The sequence below is a fragment of the Strix uralensis genome, chromosome 17, assembly GCF_047716275.1.
Source record: "Strix uralensis isolate ZFMK-TIS-50842 chromosome 17, bStrUra1, whole genome shotgun sequence".
Taxonomy (NCBI): Eukaryota; Metazoa; Chordata; class Aves; order Strigiformes; family Strigidae; genus Strix; species Strix uralensis.
In genome coordinates this window covers 11,137,062-11,161,720 of record NC_133988.1, presented here as the reverse complement: position 1 = coordinate 11,161,720, position 24,659 = coordinate 11,137,062, and the positions used below count along the sequence as shown (strand labels likewise).

The 24,659-nt window shown below is 48.8% G+C and overlaps 1 protein-coding gene across 2 annotated transcripts in view; it reads left to right on the top strand.

Annotated features, from left to right (window-relative positions):
• MMP17 (matrix metallopeptidase 17) overlaps positions 1 to 23,912 on the top strand; it is a 68,580-nt gene extending 44,668 nt beyond the window's left edge. Inside the window, exons 3-10 of one of the 2 annotated variants that reach the window (XM_074887129.1) lie at positions 709 to 835; positions 8,908 to 9,191; positions 12,148 to 12,324; positions 12,459 to 12,558; positions 14,719 to 14,801; positions 18,950 to 19,102; positions 21,424 to 21,681; positions 22,949 to 23,912. In XM_074887129.1, the coding sequence (XP_074743230.1) occupies positions 709 to 835; positions 8,908 to 9,191; positions 12,148 to 12,324; positions 12,459 to 12,558; positions 14,719 to 14,801; positions 18,950 to 19,102; positions 21,424 to 21,681; positions 22,949 to 23,277 (1,511 nt within the window). In that variant the 3' untranslated portion in view covers positions 23,278 to 23,912. The remainder of the gene's footprint in view (positions 1 to 708; positions 836 to 8,907; positions 9,192 to 12,147; positions 12,325 to 12,458; positions 12,559 to 14,718; positions 14,802 to 18,949; positions 19,103 to 21,423; positions 21,682 to 22,948) is intronic. The other variant, XM_074887130.1, reaches the window with a different exon arrangement.
• Positions 23,913 to 24,659: the final 747 nt, after the last annotated feature.

Below are 24,659 nucleotides of genomic sequence, written 5' to 3'. Positions count from 1 at the left end.
AAAACAAAGTGTTTAAGTAAAGAGATAAAGCCAGCATGGAAAATGGGTGAATGAACAACTTGTCTGCCTTTCAGAAAATGAGAATAAGAGCTTTAAGCTTTCATTCAGTTTTAAAAATAAGATGGAATATGAACATTTTCCAAATTAGCTCGTAGCTGCTAGCAGAGATATAGTTTATTTACATGTGAATGTCTCTCTGCTTTGCCAGGGGAATAATGGGAAATTCAGCAGGAGAAAATAAAACAGAATAATTAAAAATTTATGTTATAAAATATAATCAAAGCTAGCCACAGGTGGCCACACAAGTTTGAGATCTGTAAAGTGTCACACAAGAGGTAACCTGCTGCATTTTCTCCTGAAATCAATAAAATTGTCCACTGACGCTACTAGCAGAGCTAGCAGCTAACCCCCCAGCCATGGGGTGTCATCTCCCCTCACCTCCTAGCAGCCCCAGCTGATGGGTGCTTTGAAAAAACAGGTTTTCAGCAGGAATTGCTGCTGGCGGTGGGTGCAACCCTGGTGTGGAGGGGGCTCAGTGCCCCATGGGTGATGCCAGGGCCAGGACCATGCCCCAATGGCTCCCAGGCACTGCCTTGTGCATCGCTGCTGCATCCTCAGCACCTCCTTTCCCTTCTCCCTGTCCCCTTGGGATTTCTTAACCCACCATTCCTAGGTTTTCTTTTTTTTTTTTAATTTTTCTAACCCAAGACGAAGCCACGCTGGAGCTGATGAAGACCCCTCGCTGCTCTCTGCCCGACCTTGCCACCACGGAGACCAGGAGGAAGAGATTTGCACAGGCTGTCACCAAGTGGAGCAAAAGGAACTTGTCTTGGAGGTAGGAATTCATCCCCCCCCTACTGAAATGTTGTAGCAAAGGGCTGATACCATGCAGACCAGAGCTAAATATGGCTTTGTGATGAGTTTCAGGGTGACGTGTTAAAACGTGTTCCTCTGTGCTCCCAGAACCCCACAGACTATTTATTTAAACTCTTCTCCTGCTGATCCCAGCCTTGACTTCCTGAACCTGCTCAGACGCCGGCAGGGAATGGTGTGGGTCTGGCTGGTGGATTAGCTGGGAGCTGCATTGCAATGGTTAGAGCATCTTTTCTCTTGAGTTCACTGAGACTGCTCATTCTCAGACAGCTGCCACAGACTTGACTCGTCAGAGATGGGGCTGCTTCTTTTGCCCCACCTGAGCCCAAGGAGCATTTTCTGGGTAACAGAGTCACTTTTTTTTTTCCTAGCCCTTGCTACAGGGGAGTATTTTTCCCTTGATGTCAAGGAGGAACACATGTGGGTCACTCTGAACCTGCAACACACAGAAGTTCCGATCCAACTTCCAGAGACCCCGCAGCCATGCCACTGGTCAGATTTGGAAAACAAACTGATCCTTGTCCCACCAAGACTTGTGCTTTTTGGGACTCATCTTTGCTCTCTCAAAGACCATCCACTGCATGGTTCCTCCAAGAAAGGTGAGCACCATGAGGTGTTCATGCTATCCTGAAAAAGCATGTGGATGCTATGGAGAGATCTCCTTATTAATAATAAGCTTCTCTCTGATCCCGACATAGTCCTTAAAGTGAGTTCAGCTCCCACTGCAGTAACAAATCTCGACTTGGCTGTCACTGCTGACATGTGTTGAAACTGTGGCCTTACCAGGGATTTGGTCCATGTTCCAGCACATCGCTCCGAGACCTTATTTTCAGAAAAGATAAATATAATTCAGCTTCAGTATGAAACAATTTTGGCTCATGGACAGCTTCTTGTAGTGAAGAGACCCATGTTATAAAAGCTCAGCCTGTCCCCCTGTCAACCAGCCCTGTCTTGATGTGTAAGAGGAGTAAACTTCATATTTCAGGGAGGAAAAAATCTGTTTGGGTGAAACAATAAAACATGCCCTGATGTCCTGTGAGCTGCCAGAGCCAGTGCAGGGGCATGGCTTGGGCACAGCTCTGACCTTGGCAGCTCCTCTGAGCAAAGCTGGGCTGGATGAACCTGAGCTACATCCCAAAGTGTGGAGGGGGAATGGGGTCAGGCTGTCCTGGTGGACACAGCCCCAGGGATACCCGCTGCCTCCCATCCCCTCAGAAACTGTGATGCTGCAGCAAAGACTGCCGTAAAAAGGGGGTTAGCTCTGAGACGATTTTATATGTATGACATAAAAAAATCCATCTCCTGACAAACTCATTTCTGCTTTTTATTCTTTGATCCTTTCCAAGATCTTGGCTTTTGTTCAAAAAAGGGCTGTATTTTATAACTGGAGGGTTGTATAAGCCAACAGAAGGCTATAGCATTATAGAAACTCCAACATAGTATTTACATCCAACGCTTGAGATTAAAATAGCTTTTTTGAAACTGCTATGAAAATCTGCCAATAGAGGCATAAAGTTTTACATGTTTACCTTTTAAACATTGATTGAAGATTTAAAAACAGAAAAGTAAACAAAATTCTATTATGGCATGCATTTAAAAATTGAAGAAAAACCTGCACAATTGTGAGGCTGGAATAAACAGGTAAGAAACCTGTATGAAGGGATGATCTCGGGGCAGGCCTCTGCACTGATGGAGAAGGCAGTGTCTGGCAAACAAGATTTTATAGATATACAGGTTGCTCAGGTATCTTCTTTTTACCCTTGAGTACAGCCAGCCTGTGGGACTGGAGGGCTCAGGGGACAAAACAGTACCTCCTGCACAGCCTGTAGTACAGCCTCAGAGCACCCCAGCACAGCGTCAGACACACACAGTCTTCTGTGCCTCATCCTCATGGGAAGTTTCCAGAATATTATAGCATACAAAGCTTCTTTTCATGGGATATTTTTTTAATTATGTTGTTTTTTTTTTTTTTCTGCATAGGTACCAAGGCAGTCAGTAAGCTGATGAGGTGGCAGTGGGATAGATTTGGGATGTGGTTGGAGCGGGGTGCAGGGAGCAGCGTGCTGCGGATGCCCTCTGCTGGCATTGGCACCGGGAGCTGCCCGCAAGGAGTTCCCCCTCGTGTTTGCAACCTGCTTTCTCTTTTGCTAATTTTGCTTTACTGCTTCTGGTTATCCCCACAGAAGGGGTGCTCACAGCCGGTATCTCCATCTCTTCCGAGGCACTCACCTTCTCCTTGCAGTCACGGGAAATGCGGCATCAGGGCCGTGCCCGCTCTCTGCATGCTTTGAACTCCCTGAGGTAGGGGGAAGCCATCAAAGCCCAGCTTTTGAAATTTCCCAGGTTTTTTTGTGCTGAAATGTCAGCGCAGTGCTGAACTGAGCTGACTTTCATCCATCTTTAGTTAAGGACAAGTCCCTGGTGCCACTTCATCAAAGTTGCAGTCTTTGAAACTGCGATGCTCAGGACATGGGGTGCCAGAGCTGGAGCAAACACAGGCAGCAGGGGAGCAGTGACGTCTGTCAGTCGCTGCCCACCATCGCTGTGAGCATCCTGAGCCCACCCACGGCAGAGGTATGGCACTGCCTGAGCTGAGATGTGGATTTACCGAGGCATGGAAGGGCAGCTGCCAGGTACCACGGGGTAAAGGTGTGCAACTGGGGTAACCCCTAGTACCATGCTCCAATCCCCATGAGAGACCTGATCCTCCTGCTTCCCTCCTCTAACGGGTGGCATCACACCAGGGTCACATCCCAGCCCAAGCCCAGCTGGCTGCAGGCAGCCATGCCCCCCCATTGCCTGGGGGTGACAAATGCCTGAGGGGGCAGGAGTGTCACCCACCGCTGCAGGGCTGCACCCATCACAAGCAACTGGGACCCTTGTAGGAAGAGCCTGGAGCAGATGGAGCAGAGTGCAGGCAGCTGCCACGTCAGCACCTGCTGCCAGCACAGGCAGCAGCGTGGGGGCACAGTGGCAGGAGCAGGCAGTGAAGTGCAGCAGCCCCCCCCCCCCCCCCCCCCCACCCCGAGCAGCTGATCCTCTTGCAGCCCAAGAAACTGGCTGAGAAATTTGATTTCACCCACGTCTTCTCCCAGGGATGGATTACTCCTGTGCTGGCACCCATTGCTGGGCTGTAGGGAGCTGCCTGGCACTATGTGCATATTAAAGGGCAGGAGAAGGATTATCACCCCAAAATGTTCAGTAATTTTTGCGAAGTGTTGGGAGAGGGGTGATAGAGGGTGCAAACCTCTTGTGGCATCAGGGTGTTGCAGCAGTGCCAGGGTAGCATTGTGCCATGGCTTGTGCTGCGGATGGCTCCGGGTGGCTGGGAAAGCACCTTTGCCATGGCAGCAAGCATCCACCCTTTCAACTGTCTCTTCTTCCCCCCCCCTGCCCTGAAAAATCAATTTGGGTTTATCAGGTAATCCTTAGCCTGCTGTGTTTGGTAGTTATCAGCATTTATTTTATTTCTCTGTGGTCTCAGGGCTGCAGAAGGTGAAGGAGTGCTTTCATTAACCAGCAATTGATTTCTCATACATCACTAATAGTCTTCCACTTTTGTTTTTGGGAGGACAAAAATCAAAAAGGAACCCAGAAATCAAAATAACCATTGGTGTGGGTGCCCCTCAACAGTGAACAGAGGTAGATCAGCCCTCTTTGGCCTCTACTTATTAACCAGTTTGGACCCAAAATCTCTTTGGGATAGGACAAGCAAAGGAGGGGGCTCAGGGGACACATGAAGGACTGGCAGCAGCCAGGTGAAAGTCAGCATTCATTTGTCTGCATGGCGGTGCTGCCACCTGGGTGAGCTCTAGAAGCAGGGCACAGATGTTCTCCTTGGCATCCAGTTGTGCCACTTGCAGCCACTATTTCAAGCACCGCAGCCAATGTTGCTTCGTGCAGCCCCATCCGCCGTGGGGACAGATGCTCCCCAGGGTGTCCCAGCGCATGGCTTTGCAGAGGGATGTGACTAACCCCACAGCTCAGGGCAGTGCTGGTGGGGTGGCCGGAGGGGGACTGAGCAGCCCAGTCCTCATCGCCTTCGTGGCAGCTTGACAGGGACCGTCTGGAGGAGAGAGCTTTCTCTCTACTTACTCACATCAGGCTTTTTCCCCAAAATTGGAGGTCTGTAAGGGGAGTCTCAGGAGGGATTAACATCCAAGAAGGAGCATTGCTCTCCACTGGGTACCTAAGCACCATTTACTACAAATAGTAATAATAATCAAGGTAGGAGGAAATGATTTAGTCCTGTCTGCATCTGCATGACGTTAGAAATGTGCCTCCTTTTCAGTGGAACTGGGTAATGCAACACCAACGAACTTCCTATCAGCATAATAGTCTTCTCCTAATCTCATTGAAAACAATTAGCAGAGCTCCGGCAATCAAATCAGATGCTGAATTGAAAAACCCTGATGGGATTCTCTTGAAAAATAAAGGTGGTAATGAATAAAAGATGGGGGATTTTTCACTTACACTTGCAGCATGTTAATAAAATGTGGGTCAGCTCAGAGGTGCAGGACCTTTTATAAAAAGCGAAATAAGTATTGATGCTGATTCTGCCTTAATCTAATGTTTCTGGAGTCAGGGGTTGGGATGAATATTAATAATGTTTGTTTCTTTTCATCCACTGTCCTTTTACAAGGGAGAACAGACTTATTATCCTCATTCTACAGCTGGAAAGACAGTGAAAGGAAAGTGGCTCATGCAGTCAAGCAGAACTTGAGGAGGTAATGAAGAGCAGATAATGTCCCCAAATCTGAGACTGTACCCTAGGCACCATGATCTTGGAGACAGGTTGTAATTCCTGGACTAAACATGCTGTGTTTTACACATATAATGACTTGCTCGATAGAGATTAAAGCAGTAAAGGGTTTACCTAAGTCCAGAGGAGTCTTGTGGAAGATGAAGACACCTCATCAAAGAATATCTGAAAACCAGGTGGCCTTTTTTTTGTACTGTAGATGTTTACATACAGCCACAGTCTCTTTTATAAATTAAAAATTGCCTGAAAATTGTCTTTTCTAATCCCACGCTCATATTGTTTGTACTTCATGCTGTCTTTTTTACAAATGTGGGGGGTTTTTTTAAGGTGTATGATTATCTGATGCTACATGTATGCTAGCTCATTTAGTTTAATAGATAAGGTCTTTCTTTGCCCAGAATACTTTAGGGATAGCAAAAGTGTAGATATGAGTGATTTTTGTTCATCTGGCTGTGATGTGTTTTCTCTTATTCACCCATCTCATCCCCACCATCTCTAGGACGGGGTTCCCAAACTCTTTAGAGAAACTCTTAGTGAGACTTCTGCTTGTTCTCATGAGTCCCATTTTGTTCTGTACTGGATTTAACCCTCACTAGTTTTGCCCAGGTCAGGAGGTGGTACCCACCTTGGGCTGTGTGTTACTAAGGGCATGGGACATATGCAAATACTTGTGAAAGCAAGAGCATCCAACCTCAGTCAGCAAGTTGTTCCTACTCCCTTTGCTGATCCCTGCTGCCTCCCAGTACTCCAATCACTACTTGTAGGAAAAGCTTGAGTGATGTGACTTCCCCTTCTGACACCTTGTATTGGCTTTGTGTTGCAAGGTTTTGGTAGCGGGGGCACTACAAGGGTAGAGAGAAGATCCTAGAAGCTTCCGCTACATCTGATAAAGCCAATGCCAGCTGGCTCCAAGACGGGACCCATTGCTGGCCAAGGCTGGGCCCATCAACAATGGTGGTGGCACCTCTGTGATAACATATTTAAGAAGAGGGGGGATAAAAAACTGTGCAACAGCAATTGCAACTGGGAGAGAGGAGTGAGAATATGTGAGAGAAACAACTCTGCAGACACCAAGGTCAGAGAAGAAGAGGAGGGGAGAAGGTGCTTCAGGTGTCTGAGCAGAGATACCCCTGCAGCCGGTGAAGACCATGGTGAGGCAGCTGTGCCCTGCACCCAGGGAGGTCCACAGGGGAGCAGATCTCCACCTGCAGCCCGGGGAGGACCCCACGCCAGAACAGGGGGATGAGGCCGAAGAAGGTTGTGACCCCATGGGAAGCCCACACTGGAGCAGGCTCCTAGCAGGACCTGTGGATCAGTGGAGAGAGGAGCCCACCCTGAAGCAGGTTTGCTGGCAGGACTTGTGACCCCGTAGGGGACCCACGCTGGAGCAGTCTGTTCCTGAAGGACTGCACCCCTGGGAGGGACCTACGCTGGAGCAGTGAAAGAGTGTGAGGAGTCTTCCCCCTGAGGAGGAAGGAGCGGCAGAAACAATGGGTGACGAACTGACTGCAACCCCTCTCAGGAAGAAAACCAGGAGTAAATTTAAGCCTGGGAAGAAGGGATAGGTGAGGGGAATGTGTTTTTAAGATTTGGTTTTATTTCTCATTATCCTAGTCTGATTTGATTAGTAACAAATTAATTTTTTCCACCAAGTTGAATCTGTTTTGCCCATGACAGTAATTGGGGTATGATCTCCCTGTCCTTATCTCAACCCACGAGCCTTTTATTATCTTTTCTCTCCCCTGTTCAGCTGAGGAGGGAAGTGATAGAATGGCTTTAGTGGGCACCTGGCATCCAGCCAGGGTCAGCCCACCACACACTGTAATTACGTCTAGAGGTTTAGTTGGGTCATTACTTCACATTGGTGCTAGGGAGTGGTGTAATACTGAGCGATGCTCTCCTAGCTATATTATGCAGGAGGGCAAGTGAGGTGATCATAATTGTTGCTTCAGCCTTTAAAAATCTGTCAAGCCATGAATATTTCATGAACACTTTGGTTGGTGTGCTGGTACACAAGAAATAAAGTATCCATTATTATTGGGTAGAGCTGGCCAGAAATTTTCCAGCAGAATTGGTTTTTGTCAATAATTAGTCAGTCAACAGTACATTTTCCTGGAGTGTGTTTATTTTTGTCAAAATTGTCAATGAAAGATTATCTAAACATACTATTTTAGAAGCCAAGGTGCCTTGTTGCATCTTTGTCTTTCACCTCCTCTATTAAATCAACAATATTAGGAATTGTTTTTCAAGGTTTGGTTATACAGGAAACATTGACTTTTCTTCATTCCGGCTCAGACCAAACCAGAGGTTTGAATCGTGCAGCTGCAGGGCAAACACCAGCACACGGCTTGTCCCACCTGGCTTCTCTTCCAGGGCAAGGCAGAGCTGGGGACCGAGGGAGGCAGTACTGATACACAGGAACTAACAGCCCTGTGATGTGTACAGTAGTGTCATAAGCCCCTGCTCAGCAATGCTTTTTTTACCAAGAAACAAGGCAAGAGCTTCTCAACTCCAGTGCTCCATCAGATAGCCTGTCTCCTGCAGGCAATAGGCTGGAGGCATTTTGAATGCAATTTACATAAAATGTGTCCTTTCCTTTTCCTCCTTGTTATGGATTGCAGTCTAGGAGTTTGCTGGCAGTGTACTGGTTTCAGAGTATATTTTATACCTACAGCAGACATGCTGGGAAATATATGGAGGCAGCAAATGCGTACTGGATTTCTGTGTGCGTCTAATAAGAATGAGCAATGACCTGCTGTTTGTTGCAGGAAGACTGATGGGCCTGTGTATGGTGCAAAGGCTTCAGAAGTCAATAATCTTTGTATATCTGGATTGCATTTGGAACGAATAAGTGGTGAGAAAATAACTTGTCAATAAGTCTGAAAGGGAACTTGGAAAAAAAAATGGGCAAACTCTGGAAAAGGACTCATGGCGTCGGCATTTCCAAGGCTGGGCAAGGGTAGTAGTCCTGGGCATTAGCAGCGGTTTGTGTGTGAAGTGCAGCTCTGAGGCTGACTGCCACCTGGTTCAGCGGGATCAGGAGGTATCAGGATTGAAACCCTGGTTCTTGTTTCACACACGTGGGTTCTTGTTTCACACTCTGGTGAGCAAGACTGACTCGGTATTTCCAGACAACCCAAACTCAGGAGGAGTGCTGGAGGCCTCACCGAGGCTCTGCGATGCATCAGGCCCTGCAGAGCCCTTCCTGGTGGTCCTCGGAGAAGATCTTTCATGCTACTGACCTATCCTCTTTTTTGCCCTCTTTATTTCAGAGTTCGCACCTTCCCAAAAGAGTCCCACCTGGGCCACGACACAGTCCGAGCCCTGATGTACTATGCCCTGAAGGTCTGGAGCGACATTACCCCACTGAATTTCCATGAAGTGGCAGGTAACAACGCTGATATCCAGATAGACTTCTCCAAGGCAGATCACAATGATGGCTATCCCTTTGATGGGCCTGGTGGGACAGTGGCACATGCTTTCTTCCCTGGAGACCATCACACAGCTGGAGACACTCATTTTGACGATGACGAATACTGGACCTTCCGATCATCAGGTAGGCCAGAGTGGGAGAGCTGCAGCCAAACACAAGGGCTCACAGTTTCTTCTGCTTTGGTGGTTAGAGTTGTTTAGCCTCTGCTACAACTTAACCCTCAGCTTGGGGATCCCAACAGCTTCTTCTGGTTCCCCTCTCAGCCTTGCTAATGAAATGACGGCAGCCAGCATTGAGGACCTTCTATGTTCCTGGAAGCCTCAATGGCATCTCTATGTTTCTCCCCATCATATTGGCAGTTGAAGAGTTCCCCATCACCCACCTCCAGTTCCCATCTCTTCTGGGACCTGGAAGGTCACAGGTTGGGTTTGCGGATATTGGAGCTCTTGGATGGGGACTGTATTCTCTGACTTCGGCATCTTTTGGGTGGCTTTACTGACACATGTCCCATTTCCCTATTTTTAAAGCATTTTTATAAGCTGACCTGCCTGGAAAGGGCTCTGCAGTCTGCAGGGAAAAAGCCTCCTGTGAACGCTAGGTTTTTCCTGCCATCTCGTGCCCATTACCTCACATCAGAATGGTTACAAGTTACAGTTTTATTCCTTTTTTTTTTTTTTTCTTTTATTTCATCTCATCTGGCTAGAGCAGAGTTTTAATAAGCAGGGACTTTCAGAAGCGAGTGTTCCTCAGCTGCGTGAGCCATCTGCGGGGATCAGGTCCCTAACCTTTGTGTCAGGCACGTTTTGACAGATCGTCTCCTCCACAGTCACCAGCTGCTAATTTACTTGTCACGCAACCTCCTCCGCCAGCCTCCCAGTGGGCTCCTGCTGCCTCAGCTTAATGAATTCATTTAGACCTAATTGTTTTCTCTGAAAGCAGCTAATACATTCTTTCTCCCCACCCCTCTCCTCCCTGCCCACCGGTTGACCTCTGTCCATCCCCACTGAGTGTCTGTGGGCAGGAGTGTTCACCAGACTGGCTGGAGGAGGTCTGATGCTAAGGCTAAAGTTCTGGACAGGCTGATTCTTCAGGATTCAACCTGCTACTTGGTTCATGCCACTGAGCAATCCCAACTGGTGTCTCTTACGGGGAATTAAAAAAAGCAGAAGCTCTGCTCTGCAGACATATAGAGTAGAGGCAAACACTGAGGTCTGGTAGCTTGCCGTAGCAGATGTGTTAGGTGATGACGTAAAGAGTGGTGCCCCTTTTGTAGCTGGTGATTGGGAATGCTCGTTGTGAAACAGGCTGGACTGGAGGAGCGAGCTCAGGTCTGGCAGCCCCGCAGGGAGGATCCCTCCAAGCACTGCCAAGGGATGAGGGGATGAGCCTGACGGAGAGAAAGCTGCCCTCTGTTTCGAAGGTCTTGGAGCTATCCGAGCTTCATCTTTTATTTATTTTGTTCTCCCTAGTGATTCAAAAATAACAACTTGGTAGGTGATACAAAAATATCCCCAAGGTTGTCAGTTTGGCATTAAAATGTCAGAAAGCATATGTCTTGTTCTCTCCTAGCGCTGGGGAAAACAGCACAGGTTATAAAAATCTTGGCTGTTTACAGACACTGTAAATAATAGTCATCAAGGAAAAAGCAGAATTCAGCAAAAATATCACCCCCAACACCCCAAGCCCAGTGGGCAGTGCTAAGGACTGTGCAGGATCAGCCACAGCTGCTTCTGTGCGACACTCCTTTGGCCCTGACCATGGCTCAGGGAACATGGGGCTCCCCTGAGCTCCATGGAGACCTTTCCAACCTCACTGCCTTTTTGCAGTCATGATCTTCGTAAGAACCATCTTTAGAATCATTGTCACCTTCTGGTATTGCTCTGCAGGGCATTGCTGTGCAGCGAGGGACAGAAGTTGCATGGGTGCTTGGCCCAGCTGGTCTGCGGCTGGGTGGTGGGAATGCACTGAGTAGGATCAGTCCTGTACGGCTCCTGGGAGCAGTTCCTCATTTGCTCTGGCAGCGGTGGTGTAGGTTTGGAAGCGGACGTTAACACCTCTTGAGATCTGACCTAAGCATCCGAGGCTCTGGAGAGTATGGGACGGGTCTGTGTGTGGGTGCAGTGTGAGGCACTGGGGGTTAGATTGCAAATAAGGAAAACTGTGGAAAGAGAATAGAGTAGACATAGCCCAGACTGAGGGAAAGAAGTCATCAAAGGATGTACCGATGTTCAGTAAAGTCTCCCTGATGCCCAATGTGGTGTGTGAGGATCAAAGTGTTTGCCTAAGGGAGCAGACCCCAGAGCTGCAGCCCCACCAGCACAAGGTGCGGAAGGGGAGAAGACGGACAAGTCCTCTGGAAACAAGCTGGACGTAGTCACCTGCCCCTGCTGCCATTCCCTGTCAGGACAGCAGTTAGGTGAGCAGGGCTGGTGGCTGATGAGCAGGTGAAGAGCTCTGTGTCTATATGCACGAAGGAGGGATATGGCCAGGGCAGCAGCGTTCAATGCCAGCATTGTGCAGGCAGGGAAAGCCCAGCAGAGCACCGTGGGCAGACAGGCACTGCCGGGCGCTCACCGGTTCCTTGGCACGTGGCTTTGCTCATTATTACAGGCTTTGATGAGCTTCTGGCTAGTGGCTGCAGAAATTTGGTATTCTGGGCATCACAAAAACTGTTGGCAGCTGCTGCAGGGCAGGCATGAGATATGGGAGAAGACTGCACTGGCCCAGCTCCTGCAGCGCCCGTTAGCAGGGATGACGGATGGTTGTACCGAGGTTGCTGTCTCAGCAGTTTGTCCAGCTCTTTCTCAGGTGCCATCGGTGATCTGGGAATAAAAGGGGGGATCCTCAGGCTCTGTGTAGGGCTGAGAACTCACACCATGGGCTGATGTCTGGCTTGCTTTCCATTTTCGTATGATAAATTTCAGTCTCCTTTTTACAACTGGAGAAAAATGTCTTTTTCAAACTTCACCTATTCCAAAGCTTTTCCTTCCAATCTATCCAACATATACTTTCTCTTACAGCCCACCCAAACCCCCAAAATACAATCAGCTTTTCATTTCAATCTTGTCTTTATTTCTAGATGCTCATGGGATGGACCTGTTTGCTGTAGCTGTCCATGAGTTTGGCCATGCTATTGGCTTGACCCACATCTCTGCCATAGAGTCTATCATGAGACCCTACTACCAAGGTCCAGTGGGGGATCCTCTGAAGTATGACCTACCTTATGAGGACAAAGTCCGAATCTGGCAACTCTACGGTAAGTTTGTGTCCCTCACCCAGCTACAGCCTGTTCCTGCCATGGGGCATACTGGAATAGCTGTTTTCTGGAGTGACTGGAGCTGGTGGGGAGGATGGTGTTCTCCTCTACTGCTTCTTTGTCTTTATGCATAGGAGTCAGGGAATCTGTGTCCCCCACAGCCAAGCCTGAAGTAAGCAAAACTGATGACCATCCTATCCTGCCAGAGCTGCCAGAGAACCGCTCCACTGTCCCGTAAGTCAAGTTTGTTTCTTTTCAACTGTCACTGATGTTTCTTTAAAGCACATCTAGTAGTGAAGCTCTACTCAAGCATCAGTATCTTGCCTGCTTACTCTGGACATCTTGTCTTCTGGAAAACGCACACACACAGAAAGTGCCCCTTCTTTCTCACATCTCCTGATCATCTCCTGCAAACGCTGTTGCTTTTTTCAAGCAGTATGTGTGGAGACTGGCCAGCCAGACCACAGCTGAAGTGGTTAAGAGCAGGAACAAGTGATAGGTGCTATCTATCCCTTAGCTAATTTTTATTATTCAAGGCACATCCAGAAATTCTGTATCATCTTGGAATGCTTTTCATTTCCCCAAGACTCAAAATTTTACTGATGTTAATGGGAATTTGTCCCCATCACCCTTAGGTGAACTCATCCTTGCTGAAATTTTAATCAAACTTTCTCTGCAGTATTCTAATTTGTGCAAGCATAACTTAATGTAAATCTTTCCATGGTGAACAACTCTCTAATGTACCTGCGGGGGTGAATATTGGAACAAGTAGACTGATAGCCTGACTCCAATACAGGTTTGAATTGGCAAAGGACTGCTTATACCAAGTGTCATCAAGCAACCAGTGTGCCCTCATTAAGGGAAGTTCTGGATCTAGTTCATTAATAAACGTTGGGAGTTACCAAATTGTTTTACTACCAGGGCAGAAGGAGGGTTAAAAAAGGAAGGGACACTGAACAAAAAGGCAGGAGTTGATGGTCACACACATTTTTGCCAGATACCAGCAGTGCCCCAGGTGAGAGCAGCAGAGATGGTACAGGTCACCTTCACCTCCTGGTCTGACCTCATCTGGGGTTTGACCTCAAGGAGGTCACTTTGTCTCACTGTGCCTCAGTGCCCCATCTGCAAAGAGGGGATAACAGCACTGAAGCATGAACAACCAGATTATTCCTACAGTAATGGGACCAAGAAGAATATAATCTTGAAAAAACACCCCTGTGCTGCAGTCACTCTTCTCACCTCAGCACCTTGCTCACCCCACTTTGCCCTGCTTGGTGTGATGCCCACAGCACAGAGTTGCTGAGCACCTGCTCTTGGTGGAGGTGTTCCTGCTGCCAGGGGTAGCAGAAAGGCCATGAGAATCCTAAGGGAGCCTTTTTCTTGATTATGCTGAATGCCATTAGTTATCTTTCTTCCCATGTAGCTTCTAACAGAGCTTGTCCACAAAGCTCTGTATGGCTGTGTTTTGACCTAGAGATGAGAGCATTTCTCCCTGCTGCTGTAGGAAACTATCATCTTGCTCTAGCAGTGGGAGGAGCAGGACACTTGTTCGTGCCAACTCCTTATTCCTGCCCTGTGTATGACTGGGAGGGTGGATGGGGTGGGGTTCACCTCCACATCTGACATTTTGTGCCCAAGGAGGGCTGTGAAGCTGGTGCTGGCAGCCCAGCACAATTCTTCTATCAGGAAATTAGATTTATGCTTCCCTGTCACCCACAGCAGCTTTTCTGTGCATGTTCCCAGCATCCCCTCCTTGTCCTCCATCAATCATAATTTCTCACATGGGCTTCACAGCACTTTTGGTCCTTCATACTCTGTGCTTTTCCCACCCACCTTGTTAAAAGCAGCTCAGCATCTCAGCTGCGACTTGCCAGGTGGCTTGCACCACATATCACATGGTATTCTGTCGCACGTGGCATCGTCTCCCTGTGTTTGGTCTCGCCTGCTTTCTGCTTTGCAGCTCTGTCACCTCTCACTGGCATTTTGGAGCTCAGCCTCGGAGCAGCAATGTCCCCAGCTGCTGGAGCGAGGTGCTGCTCCACCACGTGTCCTGCTGCCTGGGGACAGCCAGCTGAGCCTGTGCCACTGGGGAGCAGCAAGCCAGCTCTGCCCTCACTAGTTACATGAACTGGTAGATGTAGTGCATGTCCTCACTTGACTCCCAGTGATGGTCTCTGGTGGCCCAGGGAGTGTGTCTGCCACAAAGCTTGCCTTGGAAATCCCCGTGCACATGGCTGGGTTTGAGCGTGAGGAACGACAGAAGGATGCAGCCTGTGGCCTTCTGCTGGGGGCTCTGAGGGCAGGGGAGATGTGGTCTGTGAGATGGGGGACACTGAGGAGGACACGGCCCCTCACTCCCGCTTGGGCTGTGCTCACCTGGGCGTCTCTCCACAGGCTCAGGCGGGACGTGCCCAACAGATGCAACACTCACTTTGACGCGGTGGCCCAGATCAGGGGAGAGGCTTTCTTCTTCAAAGGTAAGTGCCCGCTGCTGGCAGTCTTTGCATGTGTCACCCTGCGGTGACACCGGTGTGACAGTGCAGCGCTGCAGGAGCAGCGTTGGGCAGGCTGGGGCGGGCAATGAGGATAAGCTGGCTTGGGGTTTGCAGGCTGCGGGGCCCACAGACCCAGGGAGGCATCTCACATGCTGCTGACTCCTTTTGGCTTGAATCAAAGGGCTTAGACCACTAAGGCTGAGGACGGATGATAAGGAAATTTTAACGTCAATGCAAATCCTGTCTCCAGTGCAGAAGGAAACTGCCTGGCTGGTGCCCCGTCTGACACAGCACAGTAGAGGAGGTGCCCATATGGCCGATGGCACTGCTGGGGGACAGGCAGGGATCACAGCTAAATGAGCTGTGATCATTAACATCAATAACAGGCTGTGAGGGAGAAGGAGGAGAGGGGATGTGCTGGGGGTATCCAAAAGACTGCATAGTAGATTGACCATTTCTTTTATCCAAAAAGGAGAAAGTCAGTGAAACTGAAACACAATTTATTTAAAAATTATGAAAATTGATATTTTTAAACCCAGCACATAATTACCTGTGGGACTGGCAGCCAAGAGCTTTTAGGCAGCGTGAGCCAGGTTGGGGGTCTGGCAGATGGTTGGGAAGGAGAGAGCAGAGGAGCACCTGCAAGCTGTGCTGCTGGCAGCAAATCCTCCTGCCCACCGTGGCGCACAGCCAGCGCAGCACCCACAAGGGATGTGTGTCCTAACACCAGAGCGGGCGTGTGTCCACATGGCATGTCCTGGGGTTTAATGATTCCCTCTGAAGTGACCAGGCAGGTGACAATCCAGCATGGCACTTTGTACGGCACTCTGGCCCATCGCACCGCACTGCCCGAGTGAAGAACTAAAATCCGGTATCTGCACTATCAAAGTTGAAATCTGCCTCGAACCAAGGATGAGCAGAGCAACAACAGCTCTCCACTGCTTTTTTCCTGGATGCCTCCAACTTTCCTTTCCTCCCACGCTTCACCTTCCCTAATGCTGCTTGCTGTGCATCACTCAAAGACAATGTGCAGGCGATTGCAGAGCCATCTGGTTCCGTGTCAGCAAACACTTGCTGGCAGTGTGTCCCCAGAGTGCCCGGCTGGTGACGAGGATCCCATCGGTCTTCTCAGCTGTACAGAGCCTGTGCAGGCTGGACTCTGCGGGCTTTCTTTCCAAGATGGAAACACGCCCACTGGGCACTTCTTTCCACCCCTGGCCACCTCTTGGCCACCCCAAAGCCATCCAGCAGGGAAGCAGAAGTGTCTCCCCCAGAGATCAGGAGCAGTGTCCAGGCACGTATAACCCGTCTGGGGTCACAGGCAAGAACAGCAAAAGGGCTCCAGAGAATTCGATGTTGTCTGTGCCCTCGGGGGAGCCCACAGGCTGTTCCCCTGTGGTATTTGTTCAGATGCCAGTTCCAAAAAGCCACAGTAAAGAAGGGAAAATAAGAGACAAGAACTGGTGTCCAGGATAAATGGCTGTCTTTCAGAGTGGGGGCGGGGGGAAAAGATGAGTAAAGAGAAATCCATCTTGGTGTCTATTTTTGGATATATTTATTGTGGGCCAAAATGCAAATGTAAAGAGCAGCGTCAGCAAATGCCAGCTGCACGGCTGCCTCCAGAGCCCAGCACCTCCCTTGGAGCCCTCATCGCTGCCACCAAACCACCCTGGGCACCAAGGAGCAGGGATGTCACCTCTGGGGCAGGATTTTAATGACCTCCAGTGATGAGCTCCCTCCATCGATGGACATTTTGTCCTGAGCTGGTCCAGCTAGTTCCCTAGCCAGAGCAGCCTCTCCCACCACAAAGGCACCAGGACCGGAGCCCCCCAGGGCTCCCAGGCTTGTCGTATTGAAGGCAACGGTGGGTCTCCGGGCTTTGGAAGCGCCGCTCGCTTTGATTTAGGTGCCTCACAGACTCCTGAAGTTTTAAAACAACTTTGGCCTGTGTGTGTGTCTGCATAGTGCATGCAGCAGTCTTGCCAGAGGCAGCCAAAGTACAGAGAGCATGGTACACAGCTGGGATCAAAATCACCTGGTATTAAAGAAAGCAATTGCCTCAACCCATCATCCATATAAAACGAGACGCTCGGGACAGCAGGACTTTACACTTGGCTTTCATCCTGCTCAGTTTGCCAGCTCAGCGGGTGGTTTTAAATCAAGCTTTTTAAACACACACGGGGTTGGGATTTTATTTTTTTTTTATTATATTTCTGCATGCTAATTCCCCATGGATCTAGCTTTGGCTGATTATCATCCAAGCAACCGCAGCTCTTTGGCAAGCAGGCTTGGCTGTGACAAAACATAAGCACGGGCAGACAGGAGCCATCACGTTAAGAATTCCTTGCTACTTAAGCTATCAGGAAAATGAAAAAAATATAGCAATTATCAAAAAAAACAACCAAACTAACCAACAGCCCAGGCTATGCCTGACTTTGAGGGTAGATTTACAGCTTCCTTGCAGCAGTTGCACACCCACAGAGCCCATCACTAGCAAAGGGTTGAAATGCCAAAAGCACTGAGGCTTCCCTCGTCTCAAATGAGTCCAGACCACTCCAAAGTTCAGATATGTATCTACTAAAGAAGGAATTATGTCGAGCTGTATTTCTTGTTAAAAAGTGAAAATCTGGCTTTGTCTAGTGCTTCACTAATTAGAGATGCAGAGATCATCTTTATTTAATTACATGTGTTTCCATCGATGTACAATGGCCACCAAATTTGAATCCTATTTTTTTTAACGTTCTTAAAAAGAATCTGTAATTATGGCAATTCCTACCACATTTGAATGTATTATTCATTTCTGGGTTTCAGTCAGATAGAGCAAATATGCAAACTGGAGCAGAAGAACAAGAATATGATATAAATCCTTATAATTAGACTAAAACCCCCCCTCTGCAGATGTTTAAGTGTTAGAGTTTCGCCTCCTGCATTATTAGGCTAAGATCCAATTTCCATAAAATTTTAAAAGACGGTGTCATAATCTGCTGGCTCTGGAGAAACGGCTGAGTGTTGTGAATACAAATCCAAAGATGCATCTTTGGTTTCTGTTGCTTATACCCCCTTGGGAATCCATGCAAGAGCAGATGTAAATAACATGCAATAATTTCTAACAGGCAATAACAAATATGAGACAAAGTTGATAGCTGGCTCTTAAACTCTGGCTCAGATCTTACTTCTCTGGGGAAAACGCAGAACAAAGTGTTCTGCAAAAGCTCAGGTTGAGAATCCCGGAGACAGTGTGGAGTCAGGTTTTGAGTTGCCCCTAAAATCATTAAAACTTCTCTGGAACTCCCACGTAAGGCTCCTTCAGCAGGAGAATGTTTGGCATCCTACCTACAGAGGACAAACATGTTTCCTTTTCCATTACCCAAAATATTCCAGAAATACCCCAAGCCAAACTCTTTTCTAGCTGGGGCAGTGTTGCTGCAGGTGCTGGAAGTGTGTTTGCTTATACCACCGGTACCTTCAGCCCCTGGGAGCACCACAGGACTGAGGTCTCCTGCTTATCCTACACCTCTAGATGGTACCAAACTCCTTATTTCTGTCTCCTTCACCACCTCAACCCTTTCCAATTTTATTAATATTATTAGCTCCTTTCTTCATTAAAAAAATCCCTGATATTTCCACATTTCATCATAGCATCATACACATTTCTAAATATGAAAGCAGCTGGGCACCCTGTGTGCAGGAAGCTGTGGGTGCTCCAGAAGAGGAGAAATAGGGACATTTCGTTGGAGGCTCTCGCTGAAGGCTGCTGGTGCCTGGTGTAGCATCAGCTGCTGCCTGGTCCTGCTGGCTCCCAGGAGGTCCCTTGTGGAGCAGGGAGGGAGGAGGTGAAAGGCTCCTCTCACCTGCTCCGACTCAGTGGTGCAGCTTCACACCGTGGCCAGGAGTATAACAACTCCAATGCAATGTCCGGAAGATTATTTTGATCCCAAAAAGGGGTTTTCTTCTAATGGCTGCCAGAAATAGAAAGCGCTAGCAGCTGCTGCTGGAAAGCAGGCTGCCTCTATTTCATAGCTCCCATCTCACACACTTTGGTTGCTGCTGCTGCTGTCTGCCTGGTGCTCGTGTCCCCCGGTGAAGGTGGGTTGCAGTGTGGTTCAGTAATGTCCAGTCTGTTCCTCCAGGCAAGTACTTCTGGAGACTGACTCGCAATAAGCACTTGGTCTCCCTCCAGCCGGCTCAGATCCACCGTTTCTGGCGGGGCTTGCCGCTCAACCTGGACAGCCTGGACGCGGTCTATGAGAGAACCAGCGACCACAAGATTGTCTTCTTCAAAGGTGAGAGCAAACACAGTGCTAGAAGCAGCACGTGTGTCTCCAGGGTGGAGCCCAGTGCCAAGGTATCTTGGCAGTGTTTTGATCTCTCGTGCAGGCAGGAGACACCAGTGACAGCCATTGAGCATCTCCCAGGGCAGGTCCAAGACCTGTTGTCCACGAGCAAGGGCAGGAGAAACCAGCTTGTAGGGAGGGCAGGCAAAAAGTAGCAGGTGTTCCCCAGAAAATGAGGGAAATCTCATTGAAGAAAAACTCTTCATTGAAGAAAGACAAATCTAAGTGAATTCTTAGCTTTTCAAGAATGAAATAAAAGCAGGAACCACCCACGCACACACTTTACACGTTTCGTGTTCCTTCTTTGGCCTCTTCTCTTTTTAGTATTTATTGCCAAGAAGAGGAGAAGCAGCAGCAGAGGGGACAAAAATGAAACCTGAAGAGCTTGGTTTTGCTAATTATATATCTGGTACTATTTTTTTTCTTAAAATAAGTGGTATAATCCTCTCTTTTTATTTAGAACAACTCAAGTTTCTTTCAAAAGCGCTGGAGGAAAGACATTAGCTCTTGGTTCCTGTACAAATGTCCAAGTCCCCGACAAACTGTCCACACGTGCTGGTTAGATGCTACCCCAGCCCCCGGCAGGCACCAGCTCTTGTTTCAGAAAGGCTGTACACTTGATGAGCTAAATACATCCCAGCTCTCCATGCTCCCTGGCTGGAAACTGCTTTTTGTCTCCTGACCATTCTGCTCCAAGTGTGGTGCAATTATCAGTTTTGGAAGTGCTGAACCAAGCACTTCTGAAAGCAATAATTTGGTTTCAGTTCCTTCAGCAAGGCTGGAGGAACAGCTTACATCCTGCGCAAGCCTCTACGCTCGCAGCAGCATTTCCAAGAGCAGCCGAAGCCCTTCCAGGCTGCCTGTGCACCCCAGAGCCACGCCAGGCCCTGCGTTTTCCCAAGGAACATGACACAAAAGGCTCCACTGCATGTTTCCCGTTGCCTCAGGCAACTCACCCCACTCTGCCTTTCCACTAATCCAGAGGGAATGGGGCCAGCTGGAGGGTGGCAGCCCATACTCCAGCACCAGACCCTCCCAGCCAGGTCTGCAGACCACAGCGGCACTTGGTTCCTTCCCGTTTTCCCTTCTCTCCCTGCTGAGGACCCACAGACGTCCGGCAGCTCAGGTCCAGGGGATCCTGGCTGCTTGGGAGGCCAGAATGACAGCTGTGCCACAGCTGGGGCCTTGCCCTTCACAGCACTCCATGGTCACGCATGATGTGTGTGTTAGTCCTGCCTAGCTCCTAAGATTAAACTCAAGATTTTCTTCCCAGCTATAAAATACTGTCTCATTCTCTCTCTCCAGCACTGTTTCATTGATCCCTGGACAGAAACCAAAGCACACAAATTACCCTGACTTCTAAGGTCCTGCTGCTGATACAGGGGCATGTATTTAAGTGCCTCTTCAGATTTTCTAGAAAACCTAGGGAGAAAAAAGCCTGATCTTGAAAATAGGTTGTGTGATACCTAAAAGAACATTGTGGGTTCCCAAAGAAACATTGTACAAACAGAAAGACTGTCCCAGTGGTTAGAGGATTATGTAGGGATTGAGAGATCTGGGTTCATTATCTTGTTCTGCCACAGACCAGGAGCCAGTCAAGTTGTGCTTCATTTTTACTGGAAAAAAAACTAAGTGTTGACAGTTCTCTCCTGCCCAGGGTAGGGCTAGGGGGAGTTGACTGTGTAGAACACTTGAAGAGCAGTGAGCTGCTCAGTTGAGATTTGTCCAGCCCCTGGGCATCCTCCTTACATCCCTTAAAATCCACAGGTCCTTCAGCCCGGCGGGCCCTAAAAAGAGTCGCAATTTCTCTTCCAAAGCAGAACTACACTTTGCTTCTCATGAGTCAAATAGCAGGCAGAACATGCCCAATTTGCTCACAAAAGCTGCATGTAACTTTCTATTTCTCGCAGCTCAACACCAGGCAGAAATCAAAGGGGCAGAAAGCCAAATGCCACCACCAAAAACATAAAAGCGACAACTGCACTAATGCTATTGGTGTGTTTGTGTCCTGGGACTGTCATGCCTGCAGCTGTTCAGGAGCGATGGGGAGCTATGCTCCATGGAAAGCCTGACACAAAAAAAGCAACTATTCAAAGATCAAGGTTCCCCACTGGGCTGCTGCCTTCCCATCCCCATCCTTAAATGCCAAAAGCTCAGTCCTGAGGATTGTTACGGCAACAGATAATGAAACATCCGCTCATCTGCAGGGGAATGTTAATTTCGGTTGTGAAACAAATGCGATTTTGCTCTGTGCCTCTTTCTTTCCACAGGAGACAGATACTGGGTCTTCAAAGACAATAACGTGGAGGAAGGATATCCACGGCCGATCTCGGACTTCGGTCTGCCACTGGGAGGAATCGACGCTGCTTTCTCCTGGGCCCACAATGACAAGACTTATTTCTTTAAGGACAATCTCTACTGGTGCTACGACGACCATGAGCGGAGAATGGATCCTGGGTACCCTTCAGAGACCATCCTGTGGAAGGGAATACCAAGTCCTTTAGATGATGCTATGAGGTGGTCAGATGGTGAGTCCATATGCTGGTTCAAAAAACACAAGAAAAAAATCAGTGCTTCATTAGCACTCAAGCTATAGCCCCTTCTACTGTGCCTGCCGATATAAACTGCTAAGCCCCAGATGGGACGGCAGTTCCTGGTGTCTGGAAGCTGAAGAGGGAGGTAGGCTTCCAGCCAGAGCTCCCCACACTGCTCGCTAAAAGACTCTGTAATTTCAAGCAAGCAACAAAAATATCCTGGGGGCCTAATAATTTGATTTTATTGAAAGAACACAGTTGATGTTGTTTTGCAGTGATTTTTATCCTGATATGTGTTGATTTGTTTCTCACTGAATTTGTTGTCATTGGATTTTTAGCTAGATATATGAGGATGCAGACAGAAAATATTTTTAAAGGAGATGTTTTTCCCAGAGTTACGACTTATTTTCCAGGGATAAGATTTCTCAGTGGTTTCTTCCCTCTGAAAAGACCACAAAAATTTTGTCACAGGAGATGTTTAAAACCAGCCACTTGCTCACAACAAAGTAGCACTTCCCGGTTTTATTTACTGGTGACCTAATAGTGTAATAGCAACCGTTAAACCAGGTAGAGGGGAGGGACATTTCCAGAGGCTTTTCAAGCTAAATTTCCAAAGCTGTTGAGAGCAAATCATCGTTCACATGGGTTGGAGTCCTCCCTGAGTGTGGGAGCTGCTTAGAGAATTCACAACCTCCCAGTTCAGAGTGGAAAAAACCGCACCTGAGAGCAGAAGGCTCCCATGGTCCTGCCACTCTTGGGTTATTTATCTGAGTGCAGGGATAGCAGCACACCCCAGCTCATTAGCAGGTGGATGAGGTCTTCTTCAGCCTTACCATGCCCTGTTACAAGACTGTCTACTGATGGTGGATGAGGGATGTGTATGGTGTGTCCAGCTGTGGATTTACTAGTGATTTTTACCCTGCACACCTTCAGTACCAGGGGGATGCATCTGCTCTAGGACCCGCCATAGAAGAGGTGACATCTCACCACCCGCCTCCCGTCTGCCTGGTGGCTCCTGGCTGGTGTGAGAGATCCTGGCCAGGTGTAGCATCATCTTTTCGAGCATCCTCCTTAGCAGCCACTACGCTCTTGCAGTGAGAGGGGGTATTGGCAACAAGCAGTGGTATCGCATGTGCCTCGCTCCCCAGGGATCAGCTGGGGTGGGAGTGCTCCTCTGCTGCTCCAGGTGCTCCTGTGCTCTTTCCACTGGGAGAGCACTCATTGCCACTTATCTTGCCTTTGGGTTTTGGTTTCTTCGCAGGCGCAAGCTACTTCTTCCGGGGCAAGGAGTACTGGAAAGTGCTGGACAGTGACCTGGAAGCCCAGCCTGGTTATCCCCAGTCCATCGCTAGAGACTGGCTGGTGTGCAGCGACATGCAGTCCGACGCCCCAGAAGCAGCCGGGAGCAGCAGGACTGGGGCACGCTCCAAACCAGGGCAGCATGACGAGAGCCGCTCAGAAAACGGCTACGAGGTCTGCTCCTGCACCTCGGCCTCCCCATCCCTCCGGGCCTGCCCTGTGCTCAGACTGTCAGCCAGCCTTGTGCTGACGAGCGTGTGGACAGCAACACTGATGTGTGCAGCCCTATGACATCTCATCCCGCAGACGAGATAACACCATGGTGCTCCAGGGAGGGGAGGTGGACACGATCCCGTGATGCTAACTGTTGCAAGCAGAAAAACATTCCTAGGAACATGCCAGTGAAGGGTCTGAATTCTCCATGAGAAATGAACACTGGGTTTTGTTTTTTTCTTTTTATTTTAGTTTAAAGGTCTAATAACTGATTTTGAGTTCTGCACCTTCTTGTTCCCCCATCCAGTTAAAGCTGAGAGCAGCCTAACGTTGAATTTAGAAATGTTCCATAGAGATGTGTTGCTTTGGATGTTTAAACACGGCAAACAAGGGAGGGGAGAGCTATTGTGATTGAAAGGGAGCAGAAGAGATGCTTCTGAGGCAGATGGCAACATCCCGGAGGAAAGGCAGCGAGGCTATAGGCGAGAGGCAGTAGTTAGATGCTGACACAATGTACACATCCTATTGGATGTACTAGGTAGAAAGAAACTTTGACTCCACTAAGATTAACTGCAAGGTGATCATTTTACTGTCAAACGTGCCGTGGTCACTCATGTCTTGGTAACCTGTATCAGTTTCTACAGGTCAGAAACACCTTTGCCTTTCAGAAGGCAGTGCAGCTTCTCTTTGTATCTGAGTCATTTGAATTTAACAATTTCTCTAATAAACCTTGGCTGCCTACACCGAGCTCTCCCAGTCCTCTGCCAGACCAAGCCTGCCACCTGCAGTAAGGTGCTGACTGCTGAGGCTCAGGCACAGCCTCACCTCTCTGCAAGGAGCAACCTTGCTGAGTGCAGCCAAATGAGATGCAATTACACCCACCACCCCAGCCCAATCCGTGCACATGAACCCCTGCTCTTGGCGTTCCTGTTTTGGGAGGGATCAAGATGTATCACGTTCATTTGTGACCATCATACCTGGCTGCGCTGCGGAGTATGGGCTGGAGGTGGGAGGGATGCTGCACAGTCAGCCTCAAACTCTTCTTGATGCCTCTGCCAGGAGTTTGGAGCAACAGAAGCAAGTTCAAGTGCTGCATTAGGATGTTCCTGGGGTGTTTTTTCTCACTGCTAATCCATTGTCTGCAGTATAATTTGGGTATCTGAGAGTCCTTGAAAATGGGGAGTGAGAACGTGTGCTAGGAACTGCAGTAGAGATATCAGGAAGGCCAGGGTCCTCCAGTCTGGTGTTGTTGAGGAGGGTTAAAGGAGAGAAATGGGCAGCAGCCACTGTAACACACTGTTCTTCTCTGCTCTGCTTCTGTGAAGCTCCTACAGAAACGCCTCTTGCTGCCTCTGCCAGGGCCAGCTCCTGGAGGGACTCGGCAGCAGGCAGTAAGCCACAGGCAGTGTCACTGCAGCACCCAAGGCCTTGCCACTGGCCCTGGTGCCAGCCAGGGCTTC